Below are 17,373 nucleotides of genomic sequence, written 5' to 3'. Positions count from 1 at the left end.
TGTAGCTTAGGCAAGATCTCCCAAAGGGGGGGTGGCAGGGAGCGTGGGGAGGGGGAAGCAGTGCTATACATGCATTAAAAATATCTGCCAAGTCCAAATTGGCATAAACCTCTTTAGCTAACTATTTACATCACATGTAGGAAACCCTCTGTTTGATGTAAATGCAAGCTCAAAATTAAGCAATACATCAAATTTTTTACCTGCTTAATTGATGATGAAATAACGAAGGAATAGCCCACACCTAACCATGAAATAGCTTTTGTGTCAATTGTCCAATTACTTTTGGCCCCTTCTAAAAGAGGGGGCTACATATTAAAGAGATGTCATTCCTAAACCTTTCCTCCAATTTGGATGTGAATACCCTCAAATTAAAGCTGATAGACTGCACTTTAAGCCCATATTCATTATTTAACTGTAACTTGAATTTATTTTGTTACACAGCCAAAATAACAAAACTTGTATCAGTGTCCAATTATTTCCGGACCTAACTGTATATGTTCCGTATTCTTTTGCATGCAGTAAAACTGTTCACGTACCAGTGTGTGTTTTATTGTATGGGTTCCTGTAACGGGGTTATCCCACATAGTAGGATCCCATACAGATGGAGGTGCTATCGAGTACCTGCTCAGATACACCCCAGGGTCCCAGCAGTGGAGGCTCAGGCCTCCTGTGAGCCACAGGTAAAGCAGCACAAACACCGTAGCTGCCATATCTCCCAGGGGGTGGGGGAACATGCGCTACATACAATATTAACAGTTACATTAGTTGGGATACAGATATATTTTCTTTACTGTGGTGTTTCATTAATTTAACTTTAATTATATACTGTAAGCACCTATACCTCATTAGTAAGATATATTTTTGTTTGTTCATGAGTCTTTCTGCCTTAAGTATTGTCTTCAGCAAGTGAAATGCATGCTCGATCAGGTGATTGACTCGGCCATTGCAGAATATTCCACTTCTTTGCCTTAAAAATCTCCTGGGTTGCTTTCGCAGTATGTTTTGGGTCATTGTCCATCTGTAAAGTGAAGCGCCGTCCAATCAACTTCGCTGAATTTGGCTGAATCTGAGGAGACAATTTATTCCTATATACTTCAGATTTCATCCGGCTGCTTCTGTCTTCTGTCACATCATCAATAAACACTAGTGACCCAGTGCCATTGTAAGCCATCCATGCCCATGCCATCACACTGCCTCCACCGTGTTTAACAGATGATGTGGTATTCTTCAGATCATGAGCCGTTCCAAGCCTTCTCCATACTTTTTTTCTTCCCATCATTCTGGTACAGATTGATCTTAGTTTCATCTGTCCAAAGAATGCTGTTCCAGAACTGGGCTGGCTTTTTTAGATATTGTTGGGCAAAGTCTAATCTGGCCTTTCTATTCTTGAGGCTTATGAATGGTTTGCACCTTGTGGTGAACCCTCTGTATTTGCTCTCGTGATATCTTCTCTTTATGGTAGACTTGGATAATGATATGCCTACCTCCTGGATAGTGTCCTTCAATTGGCTGGATGTTGTGAAGGGGTTTTTCTTTACCATGGAAAGGATCCTACGATCATCCACCACTGTTGTCTTCCGTGGATATTCAGGCCTTTTTGTGTTGTAGAGCTCACCAGTGCGTTCTTTTTTCTCAGAATGTAAAAAACTGTTGATTTGGCCACTCCTAATGTTCCTGCTATCTCTCTGATGGATTTTCTTTTTTTTGCAGCCTAAGGATGCCCTGTTTCACTTGCATTGAGAGCTCCTTTGACCACATGTTGTGGGTTCACAGCAACAGCTTCCAAATGTGAATGCCACACCTGGAATCAATTTTAGACCTTTTACCTACTTAATTGATGATGAAATAATGAAGGAATAGCACACACCTGTCCATGAAACAGCTTTTGAGTCAATTGTCCAATTACTTTTCGTCCCTTGAAAAAGTGGGGGCTACATATTAAAGACATGTAATTCCTAAACCTTTCCTCCAATTTGAATACCCTCAAATTAAAGCTGATAAACTGCACTTTAAGCCCATATTCATTATGTAACTGTAACTTGAATTAATTTTGTTACACAGCCAAAATAACAAATCTTGTATCAGTGTCCAATTATTTCCGGACCTAACTGTATATGTTCAGTATTCTTTTGCATGCAGTAAAACTGTTACACGTACCTGTGTGTGTTTTATTGTATGGGGTCTGTAATGGGGTTATCCCACATTGTAGGATGCCATACAGGTGGAGGTGCTATCGATTACCTGCTCAGATACACCCCAGGATCCCAGCAGTGAAGGCTCAGGCCTCCTGTGAGCTTCAGGTAAAGCAGCACAAACACCGTAGCTGCCATATCTCCCAGGGGGTGGGGGAACATGCGCTACATACAATATTAACAGTTACATTAGTTGTGATACAGATATATTTTCTTTACTTTGGTGTTTCATTAATTTAACTTTAATTATTAACTGTAAGCACCTATACCTCATTAGTAAGATATATTTTTGTATTTGTGAGATGCACTATAAATTTGTAAAGTTCAATTCCAGTTAAGTTTTAAACTTCTGTTCCAGTCCAGATTGTATCTTTTGTATTGATGTATTTGTGGAAAATTGGTTCTACATACACTTCTGCTTTAGACTTTCTGCGATATTCCTCAGAGGAAGCACCATATCATGGTGCGAAACAGATAAGGGGCTTTGAAACTTTGATCTTGCCTTGATCTTGATCTTGAAATATTTAACAAAAAAGAAAAAAAATTGGCATTCCACACAGCCTTAGATCTGTTCGAGCATTGGCGGTGCAATTTTACTTGGGACTTGGATTAGGCACATTACTGCTGGGACGAGTGGGAAAATTGACCGTAAAGTCTGTATTTGCAGTAGGTAAGGTACTTTTTTATATATCCACAGATGGTCTAGTGGGCAACTGCTTGGTTACACTGCTGTTCTGGGAATCCCTCTTGTCAGAACGAATAAGAGTAAATGGACAGAAAGCATCTGTCTCTGCCCAAGACATTTTGTCTGTCCAATACTCCCAAATATACACAACATTTTCTTTTGACTATAAAACCACATACATGTAGCCTAATGCTATTATTAACCCAGCCGGAACTGAATTGATGGGAACACTGTAACAGTTTAGATGGTGGTATGCTACTGTAATATGCTATACCTAACACACACAAACAACCTAACAGTGTTAACCCAACTGATTTGTATTGACTGGCACACTGGCCAAATGGTGGTATGTCAACCTAATCTACTATACACAACACCAGAGATGTGTGATTTATTCACTGACATTCGACTTCACTGTGAATATCGTGCAAATATTCATGACTAAATCTTCCCCCCAATTTTTTTTTTAAAGCATCCGCTCATACAATGTTTTCATGCGTGGCAACACCTCTTCCTCCCTCCCCCCCCGTACTCCCAATGGAAGGGCCCTTTTATGTGGACATTCCCAATCAAACTGAATACAATGGCCTCATTCAGTAAGCGTCGATAAGGCACTTATCGACCACTTATCGGCCAAAATGGCTACTCATATTCAGTAAGCCTCGATAAGTGGGCGATAACGGCCTGTATCGCCGTAAACCCCACAGGGTACGTGTCACTGCCTGTAGTTACTAGGGCTTACAAGACAGGAGGGCAAAAAGATAGTCTGGACCAGCCATGGCTATACATATAAATATATATACACAACAGATGTGCATTTCTCTCTCTTTTGTCCATTGCTAACTGTTCTGTGTCTTTCTCTTTGTCCCTCTGCTGTCTGCTCTGTTTCTCTATCTACTATTTGTCTGCCCATATGCTCTACATATTTCTCCCTTCCCCTATTCTCTGCCTCTCTCCCATCCTCCCTTCACTGACTATGTGAAATGACGTAAGGGAGGGACATCTTTTGGGTCTGCAAGCAGTCCCTGGACTCTGATTTTGAGATTCCCTTCTTCAGGGGGTAAGTTCAGGTTCCAGGGAATACAAATTGCCTATCCTTATACATAGTAGAAAAATATCTGGAAATATTCATTACTGTATATCTGGTCCCTACAGTATGTTGCTTTTTCAATGTGGCTACCTTATCTAAGTCAATAAACATAAACCACCCGAGCATACTCATACATAAACAGAGTAAAAAAATACAGACTATTGGTTCATTTTAGGCACTTTTTGCTGAAGTACTGTACAGTGTAGAAGATAATTGAATGGGATTGCTAATGTCGTACTATGTGTGTGAAAAGGGTTTAACCAAATGTGGCGCTCATATACATTAAAGTGATACTTAACAGTGAAAAAACTAGATACACATAATAATAATATAAATGGTGATACTTATACAAACATATAAGTCGGATGCAGCTATAACCCGGTGTACTATAAAGAGTAAAGGTAGAAAGCATCCATTTCAGGCTTTTAATAACTTGAATGATTTTCATATTCAGTCAGTGGTTTATTTCCCAGTTTCCATAAACAAATGTATAGTACATTTCTATTGAAAAATAGATTATAGTACTGATATTGCAATTCATTATATAGCACACTTTTCAATATCAGAATATATGACCAATATGACAATCAGACAATTATTCTGGTGTTCAATTATTCAAATGTTTCAGAATGCCATTCTAATAAAATATTTGGTATATTTTACAAATGGATCTTTAACATGGATCTATCAGTGTAAAGATTACTTTTAAGAACACTATTTTATAAATCATTCCCTTTGCGGGATACATTGGTGTAGATGACATTAGTTGAAGATAAAATGGATAGGATGATTTATGTGTAAATAAATGACCATTTTTGATGTAGTACATTCTCATCAACGCTCAATGTTAATTGAAACATTTTTGACAATCAGTGGACAAACTACAAAATTAAGGCTTTTCCTAATCTAATCGCAGGTCTACTGTAAGTATGTAGTATATTTATTGAGATGCTCATGTAATTTCATTTATTTTGGGGAAACCATCAGGGAACTTCATAATAATAAAACAGAAGGCAATCTTAATATTGTTAAACAATTTGGAACATTTCATGATAGTCATTCTATTTAAGTTGGATATATGGGCATTGAAGTGGTATCAATTGAACAGAGGATAGCGATAAAAAAACAATGGTTGCAAATAAGAATCATATGGGATTTGTAAATTGCAGGCCGTTGGGCTTGTGGGTTCAATAACAACAATGGGGTTTTTCTTCCTTATACTGTAAGTTGTGATTTCTTTATCTCATATATACATGCGTATTCTTTACCCTATATTAAATAAAATGTTTTATTTTCTATGCGCCTTATATAACCGCTGTTTGCCAGGGTGGGACTAATTTGTAGCTGTGGTCATAAGTCAGGCTACATTTGTATATTTTATTTCGATCATATTAATAAACACATTAATTTATTTATGTATTAATAAACATATTAATTTATTGTATTTGAGTTTTTCATTTAAAATGATAGCATTTTGAATTTGGTGCTGTTTAGCTTTGTGTTTTAATTTTGCTTTGGTTAACGTAAAGTAGTCTTGACAACTTTATTTGATGTAGGTATCCTTTATCTACCTTAAAGACTAATAGGAGTCATTTTTATATGGATCACATTATAAGTATGTGGAAATACATATAATCTTAAAAGGTACAAAGGGGCATAATAAATTAATTGTTAAAGAGCATTTCGATAATCTTAAATTAGTGCAGAAAAAATTTATAATACTTTTTTAAAGCATGATTTCTGATGTTACAGAGGTAAAGACATTATTTTGAATACTGAAAGTTCCAAATTACCCAATATGGAAAGATACATTATTTAAGGGTACATTTAAATACTTATGTAACATAGCCTCCCGGCAGTTACTTCTGTTTCTGGGCCTTTCCTCTGTCAGTCCTGTCAGTGCAGGCAGTGGAAAGGTTAAATCCATTATTAGGCCTGTGTGTGTGTATTCCAGCCTTGAATAATGTGTTAGTATTCAAGGGCAGGTATAGCAACTCTGAGGATGTCAATCTAAGGAGTGGATGTTGGTTGGAACGCCCCCTGCTGTGTATGGGCCAATCTGTATCCGGCTCTGGCTTGTAATGAGTCAGAGTTAGAGACACTCCCCAAGGATGTTCAAATTGGGACATGCCTCCTAAATTAGTTAGGTAAGTTAGTCAGTTGAGATCTGGAGAAGAAGAAGACAGACAGGCAAAGAAAGTCTCTCCCGTCTCTTCCCATACTGGAATGGGGAAGGGAGGGGAAACCTACCACCTAGACAGGGATCTGTTCTAGAGAGCACATACAGTCATGTGAAAAAGAAAGTACACCCTCTTTGAATTCCATGGTTTTACATATCAGAACATAATAACAATTATCTGTTCCTTAGCAGGTCTTAAAATTAGTTAAATACAACCTCAGATGAACACCAGCACATGATATATTACACAGTGTCATGATTTATTTAACAAAAATAAAGCCAAAATGGAAAAGCCATGTGTGAAAAACTAAGTACACCTTATGATTCAATAGCTTGTAGAACAACCTTTAGCAGCAATAACTTTAAATAATCGTTTTCTGTATGACTTTATCAGTCTCTCACATTGTTGTGGAGGAATTTTGGCCCACTCTTCTTTACAACGTTGCTCAGTTCATTAAGGTTTGTGGGCATTTGTTTATGCACAGCTCTCTTAAAGCTGCAGTTCAGTCAATATCCTGCATGTGTGGTTTTTTTTAATAAATCAGTTCTGTAGTAAGAAAAAATACTTTTAGCATTTTCTGTTTTAAAAAAAACAACTTTTAAAGACCAATTTTCTTGTATTCTATTTTAACAGCCATTTGCTAAGGCACTGCCCCTTCATGTCCTGTCACAAGCCCTGGCACACCCCTTTGTCAGCCCTGCCCTCCCTCTAGCACATGTCAATGCAGGATTGCTCATGAATATTCATGAGCTTCCACTGAAAGACAAGCAGAATATAAACAGATCCCTTCACTAATTATGTCACCAAATTTCGACCTATCAATACATGGACAACGAATTGACCTGCAGCTATACAGTTCTTTAGGTAATTAGAGATTGCACACATAAAACTATTGAAGTAAAAAAATAAATTTAAAAAAAAAAAAAAAAGACTGAACTGCAGCTTTAAAGTCCTGCCACAGCATTTCAATCGGGTTGAGGTCTGGACTTTGACTGGGCCATTGTAACACCTTGATTCTTTTCTTTTTCAGCCATTCTGTTGTAGATTTTCTAGTGTTCTTGGGATCATTGTCATGTTGCATGACCCAATTTTAGCCAAGCTTTAGCTGATGGACAGATGGCCTCACATTTGACTCTAGAATACTTTGGTATACAGAGGAGTTCATGTTGACTCAATGACTGCAAGGTTCCCAGGTCCTGTGGATGCAAAACAAGCCCAAATCATCACCCCTCCACCACCATGCTTAACAGTTGGTATAAGGTGATAGTGCTGATATGCTGTGTTTGGTTTTCGCCAAACGTGGCGCTGTGCATTATGGTCAAACATCTCCACTTTGGTCTCATCTGTCCAAAGGACATTGTTCCAGAAGTCTTGTGGTTTGTTAATATGCAAATTTGCAAACCTAACCCGTGCTGCCATGTTCTTTTTAGAGAAAGAGTCTTTCTCCTGGCAACCCTTCACAACAAACAATACTTGTTCAGTCATTTTCTAATTGTACTGTCATGAACTTTACCATTTAACATGCTAACTGAGGCCTGTAGAGTCTGAGATGTAACTCTTGGGTTTTTGGCAATTTCTCTGAGCATTGCACGGCCTGACCATGGGGTGAATTTGCTGGAACGTCCACTCTTGGGAAGATTGGCAACTGTCTTGAATGTTTTCCACTTTTGAATTATCTTTCTCACTGTAGAATGATGGACTTTAAATTGTTTGGAAATGGCCTTAAAAAGCCTTCCCAGATTGATGGGCAGCAACAATTGCTTCTCTAAGATCATTGCTGATGTCTTTCCTCCTTGACATTGTGTTAACACACACCTGAATGCTCCAGACCAGCAAACTGCTAAAACGTTGGCTTTTATAGAGGTGGTCACACTTGCTGATGATCAATTAATCAAGTGTGAGGACTAGGGGGCCTCAGCAGCCGCAGCGCATACCTCCCTTACCTCCTGCTGCTGCCGTAAGACGTCGTCCTCGCCGGCGCCAGCCATCTTCCGTTGCCCTGAGGTGTCCCCGCCGTCTCCGGCGGCCCGCCTCTGCTCCGCAGTCTCTTCCTTCTCACGTGGCTGCCATTAGTCCCGGGCGCACGCATGGACAGCGCGCGCCGGGTGAAGATAATTTATTCACTGCACTAGCAGTGAAACCCCGCTCCCAACTTATATACAGGCTATTTCCCCAGACCAAACTTGCTCACCTGCCTGCCATCAAGGGGACCTATCCAGGTCAGCTCCACGCACTCCTCCAGGCCTGCCCCCGCTCCCGATTGGTCAGCGGCACTATATATTGCCTGTCTTGCCACTCTCTCATTGCTCGACATAGTCTCCACTACGGATGTCTACTCTGGCACTTTCACCCTCTGTTTATTCAGGTCACGACCCGGCTTGGCGGATTGCACTCTCTGGCTCTGGACCCCGGCTCTCAACTGAACTCGCCCCTCGACCTCTGCTTGGACATCGACCTTCCGGAACTCTCCACTGCCTGACCTTGGCTAATGGCAACGACTACGGCTCTTCTTTACCGGAACCGGCAAGTATTGCTACAGCTATTACCACCTGGCCTGGCAACGCCTAAAACACCACACTCCGGACACACTCCTTTTGTTGCGGGTGCGGGCACATATACGTCCCCACCTCAGTATAAGGGATGGTTCTGGTCTGCGGGCAGCACCGGCGTAACATCAAGGGCATTTGATTAGCAGCACCTATCTGCTACTTAGCATCCTAATTCCTCTGGAAGCAGTAAGGGTGTACTTAGTTTTTCACACATAGCTTTTCCATTTTGTCTTTATTTTTGTTAAATAAATCATGACAAGGTGTAGTATGTCATGTGTTGTTGTTCATCTGAGGTTGTATTTACCTAATTTTAGACCTGCTAAGGAACTGATGATCGTTATTTTGTCCTGATATGTAAAACCATGGAATTCAAAGAGGGTGTACTTTCTTTTTCACATGACTGTATATGCAGTTATGGAAATATATGACTGTCTATTCTCTGAGCTTGAGCTGCTGGCTGAATAAATGATGAAAAGACATTGCTGTGTGAGTTCCTGTCTCTGGTATGAAGGAGTGTCAGTGGGGGTCCATCCCCTGAACATCCACAGGGGATCCTCGCTGGCTGGAGGCACTGCACCATCAAGAGAGACAACAAGGTAATCTGTTCCCCCTGTTCCCTGTCCTGGCTCTCCTCACACCACTGCGGAGCCAGCAGGTCACAGCACCAAGACCCTATGAAGGTAACCAAGACAGAGTGTACCCCCAACCTCACTTAGGGGTGGGTGGGTATTATAAAAGGGTTACACTTATGTTAGAAAGCTGTACAGGGCAAGTCTGGTATGTTGAAAAATATTTTTGGAAAAACAACTGTGAAATTATTCAGCTAATTTTTTCCCAGTCCCATTTTACTGTCTACTGACATTTTTACCTTCATATTTAAAGTTATGGCACAAAACTCTTTGACCAGGATTTACTAAGGAGCACTAATATTCTTCACACCTGAAGGAGCATTGACTGTACTTAAAATGAACTTAAGCAGGAGTGCTAAAGCTTAGGTTTATTTTGTGCATTTGGTGCACTGTGTATTGTGCTGTAACTAGAATATTTGATGTATAAAACTAAGTGGGTAACTCACCACTTTGTTCCTGCTGTACGCCAGCAGCAAGGAGATCAGGTTCGCCAAGGCTTATGTCATTAAGCCAGGTTCCTAGGCATTCCACACATAGAAACTTGCACCACTCCTCTGCTTCCATCTCTGTAAATAGTAACATACAGCATATTTAAATACGTAATAACATACAATATACATAAACATATACACAGATATATACACACTAAGTGGCAGTAGCAGTAGCAGTACTAATTATTGTTTAGTACCCTAGTGCTAAATCCAACTTAACGTATTAAATAGTTAAATACTTATCTGTTTATAAGCCGGGTCATTTAGTTACATTCTTTAGCCAAAGTATTTTAAGCCTTCAACCACATCATGGTATAGCCCATCTGTTGGTCCTAACACTGCTGTACAGTACATGCAAAAATCTCTCATAACCTCTCTAATGGAGGGAGAGCTGTATTAGTGGACTGGTCCTTCACAGGTGCTTAGCAAGAACTGCAATTAAAAAGGTGGGATGGGTGAGCGTGAAAAATGGGAGGAGGGGTAACAAACCTCCAAGTTGTTTTACCAACTGAAATTTACAAACACACCTAGCAGTGTTAGGACCTACAGAAGGGCCATACTGTGACATGGTTGTAGGCCTAAAATACTTTGGCAAAAGAATTGAACTACATGAGAATATAAACAGATAAATATCTAACTATATCATTTCATCTAGTTGGATGTAGCGATAGGGCTTCTTGGCTTTTGTTTTATACATGAGGTCACAATCCAAGCAGCACTCAGTTGGACACAAATATAGTTGATGTGGTGGATTTGGGTTCTGAGCTTACAGGAACTGTGTTGTTTCACTTACAATACAGCAATGGCAACAACAACTGTAATGATCTGCCCATTAATAAATTAAATCCAAGTCTTCGGTTTAGCATGCCATGCTCTGTTTCTGAAAGGAGAGCAATGTAATTGTACAATAGGTAATAATGTGCAAATTTAACAAAACTGAGACCTATGTTTACTAAATAGTGCCAGTTTATAAGACACCTTCCACTATTTATTTAATTTAAATGTTCTGTAAGGTGTTTTCCATTAGTAGGAAATATGGCCCTGTATGAGTTAATAGCCTTTCTATCCACTACCAGGGGTCTAGAATTACTGGGGGTTATGCACTAAGCAGTGATAAGTGCTTTTAAGTGAGATAAAAAGCCATTATAGCATGATATTGCCTGCTGTGAGATTCACAAAGCAGTGATAAGTCTTTAAGTGAAATAAATGCCTTTATAGCGTGATACTGTCTGCTATGAGATTCACAAATCAGTGATAAGTGTTTTTAAGTGGGAAAAAAGGCCATTATTGCATGATACTGCACTGTTACCACTGCTTTGTGAATCTCACAACAGGCACTATCACGCTATAAAGGCATGTATCTCACTTAAAAGCACTTATCACTGCTTTGTGCATAGCACCCAGAAAACCCACATATCACTGCTTAGTGCATAACCCCCACTGCATTTGTTGACCGATACCCCAACACAGTAAAGACACAACACGTTAATTCGGTTGGTTTTGGAATTCATTTTAAAACACAATTATTTTTAGTTTAATGAAAAATATTTTTATTAAAAAAGGGTATGCCTTGGGAACAACCTTTACCCCCACCTATGCGAACCAGATATACCTCCTCAAAGTTGAAATGAAACATGATCTTATAAGATTGTATATTTTTTTCTATTTGGTTCCTAATACAAACTTTTAACTATATAAATATACAGATGAAACGGCAGGTTCAGAACCACATGACAGGTAATATGTGTGGCATCTCTCAGGCTTCTCCTGTGGCATATTCCCCCTGTTCATGGCGATTTGATGAGTTGGCAGCAAGTTGCCCCTTATGTATTTAGTGGTCAGACGGAATTGTTATTTGTGTGGTTGCCGTTCAGCCTGTGTCCGGTAGATGACAAAGTGAATGTCTTTGCCTATGGGGGACATTGGATGCTACAGTACATATTTACTCAATGTCTGAAAACAGGTGTCTTTAAGTCCAGATAAAAAGTATAGACAGATAAGAAGGCAACTATATCTGACATCTATGACTATATTATTGACAAGTATGAATACTTAAAAATTCACCAAACCCTTGTTGTTGGAAGAATTCTGTATGACATAATCTAACTGTGAATGATTACTTTATTAGAACACAACGTCCCAGTTCGAAAGGAGGGTTCTGGTCACCGCACCCATCTTTTGCGGGTATGTTTGATCATGGCAACTTCAAAAGGAGAAAGATCGGGTCCAGCACATTGAATAATCGTACTTCTCGAGCCGGTCCTGATAATATGCCATCACCCGCTTACCAGATTCAGTGTGAATGCTTTGTTCAATACAATACTAGTACTAGTACGGTACAACCGACACTGAAAAACATATGAATATACAACCTGACTATCTGCCCCGACCTGAGTACCAGCCTCAACCTGATTATATGGCTCCGTCTGGCTACCTGTCCCAAGATCTTTATCAGCAGGGATCAAACAACTCGATGACCAACTTGAGCATTTACGTACAGTACACCCCTAGCATCAACATTGGGTCACCTCCACCCGGTTGGCAAGGTTTATAATGAAGGTAAATATAATGTACTGTACAGTGGAAACTGTAATTACCAATGACACGCATACTGTACAGTACTGTGCTGTGTGCATGCCATAGCCCATTAATTCATTGACACATGTGCACTGTAGCATTCTACAGTACCTGTATGCTTAAAGCATCATAGAAAAAAAATCAAAACTTAAAGTGTGAAATTGACAACCAGAATGTGATATCGATAGAAGTCGAAAACCACTATATTTGAAACTTTCATTTTTTTACTTTTATATTAAAAGCTTTACTATTCTAACAATGGGATATTCATATTCATGTTTCTTAACTTTTACAGAACTTTCTAAATTATTGTATTTCAAGTTGTTTGGCACAGCACATGTATGTTGATAGATATACAGCAGTATGTGATAGCTATATTTATCTGATCACCTTTAATATAATGTCACACTGAAATGTTTAAAGCTTTGATCAAAGTAAGCTCAAGGTTAGATCAAATGAGCTGTCCCCGGCCGCTGAGAAATTCCACTTCCTGGTTAATGACACGCAGGGCTGTTGTGTTCCATTTCCCATGCATGCGCATATGACACAAGGCCTGCATTTAGCATTAGAATGCCTTGAATAACAATGGAACATTGAACTTCTAAAAAAAATTCAAAGCCATTTAATTTTTTCCCTTCTAAATAAGGAGAGAATAAATTGCGGGACTTAGAGAAAACATAATGTGATGGATATTTGTAATATATAAAAAAATTAAAAAATTAAAAATAACAATTTTTTTTATTTGTAAATGAAATTACACACTATATCTTTGCGTCTGCAATGTATGAAAATATGATGTAATGGATAATTGGCAATTTTGTTTTTTAAATTCTTCTTCTTTTTATTTTCAGTTCAATATTAACATTATTAACAAAACTACATTTCACTATGCTTGCTGTAGATAAACAGAAATATTCCACACACACAGTCTCAGGCAGTGATCACTTTTATTCAAATTTCACACAGCTCAACAGTGGACAACAAGACTACATTTCATGCTTTTTAAATACATTTCTCTACAGGGAGAACTTTACTGAATGTCAGGGTGACAACTAATGCTGTTGAAATAGGTTTCTGGTCAGTCAATTTGCCTTTTGCATAGACTGCTAATAACCTTAATCCCCCTCGACCTCCCTGCTACTATCAAGTTTTAATGACTCCCCTGGACTGCCATTTTCTTCTATACAAAGATTCTGCCCCTGGCACATAGTGTTTAAAAAACTGAGCACTCTCATCTCGTCATTGCAAGAGGGGGGATTAGGACAGACAGTTGGCTGTCTTGATGCACACAGTACAATAGGCAAAGAAGTTTCCTCCCTCTTCCAGGTTGATTCCTGCGAAAAAGAATAAAGGAAAAGGGGGTTACTGCAGGATTGTGAGTAGACCTGGAATTAAGTCCACACTAAAGGCAAAATCGTTAAGCTACTACAGTATACTGTAGCCAATAGGTAATACACAGTATCATAATACCTGCAAATATTTACCACATACTGCACTTGTGCTTAGATACTTTGCCACTGTGCAAACAAGACTCATTAAACACCTACAGATTATTCAAGTTTCATAAATATACTGTACCAATGATTTGTGTATTGTAAGGCTAATATCAATATCAATACACCATACCGAGACAGAAAACCTTTACTTATACGTACCGTAGACCTGTAGCTTTCTGTCTGTACCATACTTACCTTACTACATCCCAGTCTCCAAACCAGAACATTTAAAAAACAAAGGGCAACACATTGCTTATGTGATTTATATAGTTGTTCCATGTTTCTACTGTAAGAGTGTTTTCTCAGTAACTATGTATTCCCATTACAAGTTCTCTTTGTTGGCCGGCTTGACATATTTCCTTGAAGGTGATGTTTCATAGCATGTCACACCAGTTCTATGGTGTTCAAATCAGGGGGTCAAGATTGATAATCATGCATAAAAGTATTAGCCACGGTGTTACTCATATGCTTCTTTAGGCAAGTGTGTCTTAAGGTGGGTCTTAAAGGTGGATAGAGAGGGTGCTAGTCCAGTATTGAGGGACAAGGGCATTCCGGAGGTGTTGGACAGTCAGTGAGAAAGGTTTAAGGCGGGAGACGGCTTTAGATACAAAGGGGGTAGAGAGAAGACATCCTTGAGAAGAACGCAAGAGTCGGAATGGTGCATAGCGAGAAATTAGGGCTGAGATGTATGGAGGGGCAGAAGAGTGTAAAGCTTTAAAAGTAAAGAGGAGAATTGAGTGTGAAATGCGGGATTTGATCGGAAGCCAGGAGAGTGATTTCTGCAGGGGGGACGCTGAGACAGATTTAGGAAAGAGTAGAGTGATTCTGGCAGATGCGTTAGGATAGATTGTAGGTGAGACAGGTGAGAGGCAGGAAGGCCGGACAACAGGAGGTTACAGTAATCAAGATGGGAGAGAATGAGATCCTGAGTCAGAGTTTTAGCAGTCGAGCAACAGAGGAAAGGACGTAACTTTGTGATAGTGTGGAGGAAAAAGTGACAGGTTTTAGAAACGTTCTGAATGTGAGAGGAGAATGTGAGAGAGGAGTCGAGTGTCACCCCTAGGCAGCGTGCCAATGGGTCAATGATCGTACTTCCAACAGTAATGTGGAAGGAGGCAGTAGGGCCAGGTTTAGCAGGAAGTATGAGGAGCTCTGTTTTTGTCAAGTTCAGTTTAAAGCGGCGGAGGGCCACCCAGGATGATATAGCAGAAAGACATTCAGAAACTTGGGTTTGTACAGCAGGTATAAGGTCGGGGTTGAAAAGTAAATTTGTGTGTCGTAAATTTAGTGAGGGCTGTTTCAGTCGAGTGAGCAGTGTGGAAGCCAGATTGTAGAGGGTCTAGGAGAGAATAGGTGTTGAGAAAATGGAGCAAGTGAGAGAATACAAGACGTTCAAGGAGTTTGAATGCAAAAGGCAGGAGGGAGACATGTCGATAGTTAGAAAAACAAGTAGGGTCAAGCTTGCTGTTTTTGAGTAATGGTATCTGTTGCATGCTTGAAGGAGGATGGAAAGGTACCAGAGTAGAGAGAGGAGTAAAAAATCTGTGTGAGCATAGGGATTATAGAAGGAGCAAGAGGTTTTAGGAGATGGGAAGGAATGGGATCAAAAGGGCAGGTGGTAGAGGGAGAAGAGGTGACACATCCTCCTCTGAGACAGTGGCAAAAGAGTCAAGGAAGACAGGAGGAGAGTTAGGAAGCGGTGTAGGATGGGAGGAGGAAACAGAGGGGATGTTCTGATGTGTTGATTTCACCTTTTCCTTAAAATAGTCATCAAATTCCTGAGGTGAGATGGAGGAAGAAGAGGCAGCTGAGGGTGGTTTGAGTAGAGAGTCAAAGACAGAGAAGTGTTGGCATGGGTTAGACTTGTGCGTGTTGATTAATGAAGAAAAGTAGGTTTTTTTAGCTTGAGAGGGCGGATTTGAAACAGGATAGCATAAATTTGTAGTGAAGGAAGTCTGCATTCAGAGGAACAAGTGGAGGAATGCAGCATGCGCATGTGGGAATTTAGCCAGGGTCCGTGTCACGATGGACCCAGCTTATTACGACTTTTAATTACCGGGATCATTGATTGAGCAAGCAGAGAGATAAAAATAAATTGCGTTTATTCACCTTATGAACGCACACAACTATGTTACACAAAAATACAGTAAAAAGACACACTTACTTTGGAAACTGGGATAACAAAACTTATCTTTCCTAATTGCACACACACAGCAAAATATTCCAGGCTACATCTCTGTCCTGTAGCCTCTTGCTGTTGAATTCGGGTCACTTATCCTTTGAAAATTTAGACTATTTACTCAGAGCTGGAACTTCTCCCACAGGACTGAATCTCAGGTGAATCACACAAGATGGAACTGATGGACTCATGAAAAACTTGGATGGATCTCTTAGAACTGATGAATCTTGAGCGGGGTTCGAATCTGTGATGGTGAAAAACTCCTCTTCACCCCCACCCCCTCCTTCTTGATGTTACAGCAGAGAACAACTTCCCCATGGCCTGCACCAGCTTATAATACTACCTGGCCAAACCCCCTTTGCTCAGTGACAGAATATCTGCTTCTGGTCAAAGAATCCCCCCAGTTGCTGGCCAGCTGTTTAACCCCTTTGAAGCTCTAACTTTTTGTATACATCCTGGAGGGCATCTCCCCAGGGTCCCTAAAAATCCAGGCCTTCGGAATGGTGGGTCATAAACTAGCAGGGTGAATCTTTTAATGTATCCTGTCCCCTGCCTGTCATGTAAATCCCCCCACCTCACATAACTGTAACCTACACAAGGGCCATGCCGTTTATGCATTTACACATATGGTACTATTAATAAAATCATAACAATCTACATGTCTCTCTCCTAATCGTTTGCATACAAAAAATTCGAACATTAGGTAATTCTTTCAATCATATCAAGCTTGGGGGATGGTTAACCCCCATTCTCTTTTCCCTTATTCAAAAACATTGTTAACATACATTATATGATTTCCCCCCTGAACCCTATTTTAATCAAACCAACCTATGTCTTATACCTGGCTGGAGTGTGGGGATATACATTGACCCCTTGTGTCCCATTTTTACCTTTTCCTGCTCTGTGCTGAAGCAGGCATCCCAGCACCTCTTTAAATGGTAAAACAGTAACAGTAACAGTAATGCATACACAATGCCCGGGCCCAAGAGATGACAATTTAGGACCCCAAAACACGGGTCAGGGATAACCAAGTGGGCTTGGCCTTTATTATAAGCCTGGTTCTCCCTTCCCCCGCCATAGTCTGGGGTTAGAAGGGCAAGGACGGCAGAGAGAAAGCGGGGCACGTAGATCAAGAGAGGAGCATAAAGCAGAGTTGTAGTTCCTTACCAGGTTGTCAGAGCCATAGCAGAACTGAGAGAGGAGTGGGAGGAGAGGGAGGAGCGTAAAGTGGACTCAAAGGCTGGTAGGTTAATAGAGCACAGGTTTCTGCAGAACCAAGGGCGAGATGGAGGTGGACAAGGGGAG

The 17,373-nt window shown here is 40.1% G+C and overlaps 1 protein-coding gene across 1 annotated transcript in view; it reads right to left on the bottom strand.

Moving 5' to 3' along the window:
- The window catches only part of DOK6 (docking protein 6), a 521,007-nt gene that overhangs the window by 123,896 nt on the left and 379,738 nt on the right, over positions 1-17,373 (bottom strand). Inside the window, exon 4 of the mRNA XM_075585441.1 lies at positions 9,772-9,891. Within this exon, the coding sequence (XP_075441556.1) occupies positions 9,772-9,891 (120 nt within the window). The remainder of the gene's footprint in view (positions 1-9,771; positions 9,892-17,373) is intronic.

Source organism: Ascaphus truei, chromosome 2, assembly GCF_040206685.1.
Source record: "Ascaphus truei isolate aAscTru1 chromosome 2, aAscTru1.hap1, whole genome shotgun sequence".
Taxonomy (NCBI): Eukaryota; Metazoa; Chordata; class Amphibia; order Anura; family Ascaphidae; genus Ascaphus; species Ascaphus truei.
This window is presented reverse-complemented; position numbering and strand designations above follow the sequence as displayed.